Here is an 8,073-nt window from a genome sequence, read left to right as displayed (position 1 = left end):
GTGTCCAGCACACTGGGAGCAGGGAGAGCTCAACAGGGGACAGTGGATTCCACCGGCACTTCTGTACAGGGCGAATCTCACCTCGGCCTTCACTCCAACAATGTCTCTCTGTAAGTCCCTGGTGCCCCCCGCACGCAGGTGTATGGGCACTGGTGCTCAGAGCGAGCAGGTCCGTCACCGCGAAAATCCGCTCGTGGACACGGCCCCTTTAAGAGGCGTCTGCTGCTGCGGCAGCCTCGGTCCCACTCAGCCGCTCGGGACCGGGCAGCCCCGCGTCCTCGCCCCGTCCCGCCTTCTGCCGTTGCAGGGTGCTGTCTCGGACGTCTCCCTAGCTGTGTGGCTTGTTCATCTAGATCCCAGGCGACGTTTCCTTGCTGCTGCTCCTTGTTTCCGTCACGACTTCGATTTGGTCCAGAGGGATGAACAGAGCCTCTATCTATGCCCTATTTTTCCTCCTCTGGGTCCTTTTCTGTACCAGGCTGTAGAGACCAGTGTCCTGGGGGTGCCATCTCCGTTGAGGAGGTCTGGGCTCCCTCCCTCCAGGGTCTCCCAGCCCGGGGAACATAGAGGGGCGAACGGGCCACAGAGTGCGCCGGTGTGCTTCTCGAGGAACCACGGGGAGGCACCCAATGCCCGCAAGCTCCTTGAGTCCTTGGGGCCCTGGGGAGCTCCCCCTCGCCCTTGGTGCCCTGTGGCATGGCTGGCTCTCATCGGGGTCTGCTCTTGGCAGTGATTCCCCCTCTCCTGCCTTCTCATCCGAGGAGACCAGAGACATCGGAACACCAGTGTGGTTAGAGTAATGTCTAAAAATAGAGCAAGTAGGTTCTGAGTGAGGCCCCAAGGGCTCCTCTAATTAAAATGCATGAGCCTTGGTGTAGAAACAGTGATTTTTCTTTTTAGCATCATCCTGGTTATTGGATGGTTCCGAGCAGTTCTGGGCTGGGGAGCGTGCCAGAGAGAGGGGGCAGGGGCGGCTCAGGAAGGCAGTGGGCGTGCTTTCTCCTTCTCGTGCGCTGGCACCGAAGGACACACAGTAGGTGCTTGCTACATTTTCACAGATTCCTTAATATGAGGTTCCAGGATGGTGCAGCCGAACCCAGACGGAAGGCAGTGAGTCCAGGGGGAAACAGTGTTGCAAATCAACCATGTTCTTTTCAAGTTCAAGAAGCAGCAGAGGGAAGAGACGGGTGAAGAGGGGCAGTAATTGAGAACTCTCAAGGGGAATGAGCAGCGGGAAGGAGCAGGTGTGAAGCCTTTTATTTCAAAGAAAGGACAGGAGACACTTATTCATGTCTCCATCCATTTGGCTCATTGCATGAGTCAAAGTCACAGCACTGCCCATGAGAACATGTAAATTCCAAAGAAAGAGCTGATTGACGTTGCAGGTGGGTTGCTACGCGTTGCAACCAAACGCTTACAGAAAATATCCGAATGTGACTCTCCTTTGGCAGAAGGAGTGAGTTATCAAAAAAAAAAAAAAAATTTTTTTTTTTAAAGTATATTGAAAAGTCAGGAAAGAACATTGCTTTCTTAATAATAAATACATTCCGTGGGCAAGAATTGCAAGGGAATCGTTTAAATTAATTTCCGCTTTGTTTGTTTGGTTTGTACAGGGCTTAAGTCCCAGCTGACAGCAATCTGTAAAAGTTCTAACATATTGGAAATCTGATTTTCTTGCAGCCGGAATCCCATAGTCCAAAATGATTTCTCTTTCAACTTTGCTAATCAGACAGGCAGGGCTCAAATGGACACCTAGCCAAAACGATTCAAAATTGGTCTTTTTGGGGATGCAAAAAGGGTCTGACGAAAGCTTTAAATGCGGAGCTGCTGGCCCTTTCTCTGCAGCGTCGGTGTTGGGCTGGGGGCACTAGAGTGGGATATGGGAGGTGAGCAGACCTCGCCCATCCTTCCCCCGGCTCTGCTGGCCCCGACTTCTCTTTCCACCCCACCCCTTCTGGACCATGTGCTTTGGGAAGCCGGGGAACTCCCCGGGGCGGGTGGGGAGGAGGATTCTGGTCTGGAACTGGAGACAAGGAAAAAGCCAAAGCACCAGAAGGCTCCGACTCTCAGAGCTGGATGGTGATCGACTTGTCCTCGTCAGCCCCCTCTCCCCACCCCACCAGCAAGCCGGCCCCGAGGCCGTGCAGCGCCGTGCGCACAGGTGGCACCCCAGAAGCACAGCGTGCCGATCCCGACTGGGCCACCCACCTGGGTCTGTGTCCCTCCTCTGGTCCACCCCACGCTATTCCTGACCTTGCATTCCTAACCCCATATTCCTATATATCCACCTTATATCCAGCTTGGCTCCGGCTGTTCAACAAAACCAGGTCCATCTGTAAAAGATGCAGGTTTATCCTCGGAACAAACAAATGTATGAATAAGCAAACTGTAAATAAAAACTAGAAAGCGGGCATGTGCGCAGGGTCCTCCCCGGCCCTGGAGGTCAGTGCTAGGGCTGCTGCCCACCCCCCAGCCTCGGAGCTCCCACCAGCCGGGGCTGCCCCTCCTCCCTGACACAGTTAGGCCGGGAAAGGTCCAGGGCGTGTGTTCGAATCCGTTCCGTGACCTTCAGTCCCTCCCTGTGCACCAAGGGGGTCTTAGCCTGGGCTCTGTGCGTGAACTCCATAGAGCAGCGGTCCAGCCTTTGTGGCATTGGGACCCGTGCTCCTCTGAGAATCTAATGCCCGATGATCCGAGGCGGAGCTGAGGCGGCGATGCTGGCGCTGGGAAGCGGCTGCAGATACAGATGGAGCTTTGGTCACTCACCTCCTACTGTGTGCCCCGGTTCCTAACAGGCCACGGGCTGGTACTGGTCCGCGGTCCAGGGTTGGGGGCCTCTGCCACAGAGTAACTCCAAGCCCCTAAAATTATGAGCAATAACGTGCACTCCCCTGGTCCCTCGCTTTTCTGGGCTCCCACGTCTCCACGGCCCCCAAAGGGTAAGGGCCCCAGCTGTCCATCCACGTTTGCCCGCTGGCATTTCCCAGCTGTGCCCCTTAGACGCTGTCTCAGCCCTCGTTTTAGGTCCTGGAGCCAGACACAGAGGCACCTGGCCCTCGGTCCCCGGGGCGCGGGCGGAGTCCATGCCCCTCGGCCCCCCGGGCGCTGGCGGAGTCCGTGCCCCTCGGTCCCCCGGGCGCTGGCGGAGTCTGCCCGTCTCCCGCTCCTTCTCTGCTGCGCCGTCCCCCTCCCTTCCTTCCCTCTTTCCAACTGAATTCTCGTTTTTCCTCTCTCCCTAGTGCTTGTACGGCTGCTATGTCCATTCCTCCATCATCCCCACTTTCCACCGGAGGTGCTACTGGCTCCTTCAGGTAGGTGGCTGGGACTGGAATCTTCCTCCGTCTCCGGTGCTGGGAAGGGTCTGCGGAGGGAGGCGCGTGGGCTGGGGCTCCAGCGTGCGGTGCCCCGGGCTGAGGCGCCCCGGCCAGCTTTCCTAGGGATGTCGGCGTGTGGCCCCGAGGCCAGCTGTGCGGCTGGCCTGGCGCATCGTCGGGCGCCAGGAACGGGACAAAGCTCGGTGGAGGGCGGGTCGTCTGTGCTTACCCCGTGAGAGTAAAGCCCCACTAGGGGCTTCCAGGGTGCCTCAGTGTCCTCTGGCTGGGGACAGAGGGGCGGCTGAGCACCCTGCCCCTGACCAGATGCCTGTCACCTAAAAGCGGCACGGTCGTTTGTCTCGTGGGTTGGTCACTGGCACATGTGGAAGGTCAGCTTCTGGAAGCGTGCCAGCTGTGGTCAGGCCGACTGAGGCGGCTGCTGGGGCGGGAGGAGCCCCTGGCTCGGCAGGAAGGAGCTCTGTGCTTGGCGTGTGGTGTCCATCGCGTGGTCGCTGGGGAAGCTGCCCAGCTGCCCGGGGCGGCCTGGCGCCCAGGGCTCAGTCTGTGGTGCTTGGGCACAGCTCCGCTGGGTCAGGCCCAGCTGGCGCCAAGGCCACCCGGCCTCCTGCCGACTGCTGGTTGCTGGTGGTCATCTTGCCTAGAACAATGTGCTGTGTGATCGAGAAGGTCCACGCGGCGTGTCCACTCAGGCTGGCTCTGAGTCCTTCTCAGAGTTCGTTCTCTGATGGGCAGCTGCTCTCTTAGAAGCCGTCCCTGGGGGCCGGCACCATCACTGCCCTTCCTTACTGCCTCTGGCCTGTCCTGTTGTCGCATCCACCGTTGTTCAAGGTCACCAACCCCAGGCCCAGTGGTTGGGGGATCTCCGTGGCCGGGCGTGTGGTCGGGAGGGGCCCGGCAGATGGGGAAGCACGCCCTCCACTGCCGTGGCTCGAGTTCGGAGAGAAGGCGGCCCACGCGTGCCGTGGAGCGCAGAGGCCTCTGGTCCCGGGGAGGGTGTCCGTGGGGCCTGAGCCGTCTGAGCGTGGAAGTCGAGGCTCTGCCCAGCCCCCCGCCTCCAAGCCCTTCCGTTCTCCCTCACCTCCCAGAAATAATTGTCCGCGGTTCAGCAAGTTCATTAGCGGGGGACGCCAGAGGCTGTGTGAGGGCGCGCCGATGCGCCAAGACACCGCCTCCCCGACGCCTTGCCCTGCGGTCGGTTTCCGGGGCCTGTCTCCCTTAGAGGTGTGCGTGGTGGCACCGGGGTTTCCAACTGCTCCGCCCTGCGTCCCTGTGACAGGGACCTTCAGGGTGTCCTGCGATGACACTTCCTGTCTGGTTAAGGAGAACGCACCCAGGGCGTTTCGCCGTTCCGCGAAGGGCTTTCTCTCTTACTTGGCTGCAGAGGGCAGAGGTCCGGTGGCATCGGAGCGTGTCCCGTGTCCCCAGGGTCCCACCCCTCGAGCAGCCTGGGGTCCTCGGCGGCTCCTTCCTGGGCCTCCCCACCCTTGAGTCCCGTTGGGCGTTTTCCCTCTGCAGTTTTCACGCCCCCGTCGGAACCCCTCACTGCACGCTCCGTCTCTGCCCGCCGGCCGCTGCCTCCTGCTGGAGCATCGCCCCAGGAGCCGGCATCCCGCCAGCCAGCCCCCCATCGCCCCGCTGTCTGCTCCTCAGGGGTGGCCCGTGTCCTCCAGGCAGGCCTGCTCGCCTGCACCCCCGCCCCCGCCTGCCTGTTCCCCATCACTCTCGCGACTTTTTAATTCTACTGAATTCACTTTCCTGGCATCGGACCCCCATGGGCAACCAGGGGGTCTGCGCTCATTACTCCCCTAACCGGACCCCGCTCGCTCGGGCTCCCGGGGCCCGGCGCCTCTTAGATTCGGCTGCTCCTGCCCTGTTTCCAGGGCCAGGCGAGAAGCAGGAGGAGCCCCGCTCCCCTGTCCCAGCGTCCCCTCCCTGGCCACTGTGTGCTGGAGACCAATCGGGGCGGTTCCTGTGTGTCTGGGTTTGTTACCTTCTAGCTGGCGGGGGACCTCGAGCGTCCCCAAAGGCCAGCATCACAGGACCCCTTGTCTTCAGTGCTGATCCATTTGCTCTGCCCATCCCTGGGGGCGGGGTCACGCCACCCTCTCTGCAGCGTCCAGGAGTGTCACTCCTGTTTCCGTGCAGGTGACAAGGAGGGCATGTCCGCAGGTGTAGGGGCTCCCCTCCTCCCTGAGTGTGGGCGGTGGGAGTTAAGGAGCGAAGGCCAAAGCCGTCAGCCTGGCTCACGTGGCGCGCAGAGCCGAGTGCACGCACCAGCCGGGCCGCTCATGCGAATCACAAAACCAGGGTAACGACGACCACGTGGCCAGCTTTCGTTTCTCTGATGTTAAAAGGAAAGGGAACCACGAGCCCCTGGGTCAGACGGGAACGGGCCTGACTTGGTCTCTGACACCGAGAGCAAGGTTGGGGCGGGAGTGAGGGTGTCAGGACAGTGACGGCGGTGACGGCTGAGAAAGGCTCAGGCTGCCACCTCTGCTCCGAAGAAGCCGGTCTGGTTCCCCGAACAGGACACGTGACTGGGAAAAGGGGCAGTGGCCGTGGCCAAGCGTGAGCAGGCTGGCTGGGACAGGGAGGGAGAACCTTCCAGAAAGGAAGGGGCTTGCAGGAAGAAGGAGACTAGCTGCGCGGAGCAGCCCGAGGCTCCGCTGCGGCTGTCCCAGCTCAGCGGCCATCCGCCGCCAAACAGCCCGCCACAAACTCACTCCCGCCTCTGAGGTCCTCAAACTGATACAGCTCCTCCCAGGGCCCTGTAGCAAGCGGACTCCTGCCCGCCAGTCCTGGCCGCCTCTCCAGGAGGACCGTAAGCTCACTGAGGGACGGCCTGCACCCCTGTGTGTTCCCAGGCGCCCAGCACAGAGCCTCGGCCAGATGGTGGTGGGGGGGACCACGGTTCTGCTGCAGAAGCCTGTCACCCCAGGACAGGGCATAAGCGGGAATGTCAGACCTGGGGCACGGAGATCGGTTCCGCCTGCTAGAAGCAGAGGTCAGGGAGGGGACGGACAGGAGCGGACGTGGCACTGAGCGTGGCCTGGCTTCCGGGGGAGGGCATACGTTCCCTTTCTCTCTCTGTTGCTGATGAGCATCTTATTAGGATGTGGCCAGGGACAAGCGAGGAACCAGAGCCTCTGCTAGAGTGGACAGCCTGCGGTCCCTCTAGCCCATAGCTGCAGAGGCCCACGGCTGCAACTGCTGGGCGCCCACCGTGGCATCTCGAGACCCCCCGGCCACTCTGAGCCCCAGTGAGCTCAGGCCGCTTCTCCAGCTGGGGCAGGGCCTTCGGGAGATGTGCTCTGTGACCTGAGAAGCCCCACTGCTGGCCGGCACGCGTGCGTCCTTTCGTTGTCAAGTCATCAGCGCCACTCAGGGTCCCCTGTGTCACAGCCGGCAAGGCCCTTAGGCTCCGTGGAGCTCAGCTGCTGCACTGCGTAGGTAGCTGCTAAGGCCCAGAGAGGGTCGGCCCAGACGCAAGGTCACCCAGCCGGTCACCAGCTGGGATCAGGCCTCCCTACTCCTTCTTGTCATCGCTGCAGCTGTGGGGCCCCTGAGTCTTGCTGGGGGCTGGGGGAGGTGGGGGTCCCTCCCGGGGGCTGCTCGAGGCTGAGCTGACAGCAATGGCCGGAAGCCTCCAGTCCCCCTTGCGGCCTCTCCCGTTGGGGATTTTCCAGCGCTTTGCCTCAGGGCCTCCCCGCCTCCTCCTGCATCCCCTTCTTGAGCCCCCACAACCCATCCCGTCGTCCCCTTCGCTCCCTGCCCACTCCCCCGAGGAGAACAGACCCCCTTCCGGCCAGACTTCCCAGCAGACCCGGCGCGGCTCACTCCGAAACGATCCCTGCGTCTGACGCGCGTCCTTTCTGCCCTTGTCCTCAAACGCTTAATGAGTGTTCTCCGGGCTCCAGCGAAGCAGGGGCTGGTCCCCGTGTGGCTGCTTCCCGTGCGGGCTGTTCGAAGGCTGAGACCAGCTCACTGGGCGGAGGCGGCAGGGGGCTCCTTCCCGGCCCCCCTGGCAGCATGTGCAGAGGCCTGCAGGCCCGGCAGCACCCCTGGGTGGGGGCCCCTGTGTGGCTGGAGAATGGCGGGCGTTTGGGTTCTGGGAGGAGCTGGGCTCTAGCTCAGTCCTTGTGGGGTGTCACACAGTCACTCAGTCAGTGGAGGCGCCCATTGCTGCCCCGTCTCCCCGGGTGCCACTGTCACCCCTTCTTCCATGGAGGGGCTAGAGACAGACGGCCTTGAGCACCTGGTCCCCAGAGAGGGGGCAGCTGCTGGCCCGTTGCCTCCATGCTGTCTGCTTCCTGCCCCTCCCCCCAGCAGTGTGTGCAAGGGTGCGGTCTCCGCGGAGCACCACGGCATACAGGCGGCCCAGGGGCGTGAAGGACGATGTGCGTGCATGCGTGCGTGCGGCTCCAGGCCCCCCGCGGGGTCCCTATGCCTGGGAGTGCGGGGGGCCTCAGCCACAGGACTCACTGCCCGCTAGGGAGGGAGTGAGACCCTCGTTCCCGCGGACACAGAGCCGCAGACGCAGCAGGACTGCCCGGGGGGACCGCAGAGGGGACTCCTTTCTGCCCACTGGGGCCTCCTTGCCTCTGAGCAAGCCTTTTAGGTCCCTAGGGGCAGGGTCCCAAGCAAGGCCAGTGGGCAGGGGAGGGATCAGGCTGTGGGTTGACTGGCCTGTGCGCCCAGCCTGTGCACTGTCACCCACATTGGGACTGGGCTGTGTCCC

At 62.2% G+C, this 8,073-nt stretch overlaps 1 protein-coding gene across 1 annotated transcript in view; it reads left to right on the top strand.

Annotated features, from left to right (window-relative positions):
* CAMTA1 (calmodulin binding transcription activator 1) overlaps nt 1-8,073 on the top strand; it is a 572,496-nt gene that overhangs the window by 319,314 nt on the left and 245,109 nt on the right. Inside the window, exon 4 of the mRNA XM_023535618.1 lies at nt 3,240-3,311. Within this exon, the coding sequence (XP_023391386.1) occupies nt 3,240-3,311 (72 nt within the window). The remainder of the gene's footprint in view (nt 1-3,239; nt 3,312-8,073) is intronic.

This window comes from Pteropus vampyrus, unplaced genomic scaffold (genome assembly GCF_000151845.1).
Source record: "Pteropus vampyrus isolate Shadow unplaced genomic scaffold, Pvam_2.0 Scaffold142, whole genome shotgun sequence".
In the NCBI taxonomy this organism is placed as follows: domain Eukaryota; kingdom Metazoa; phylum Chordata; class Mammalia; order Chiroptera; family Pteropodidae; genus Pteropus; species Pteropus vampyrus.
This window is presented reverse-complemented; position numbering and strand designations above follow the sequence as displayed.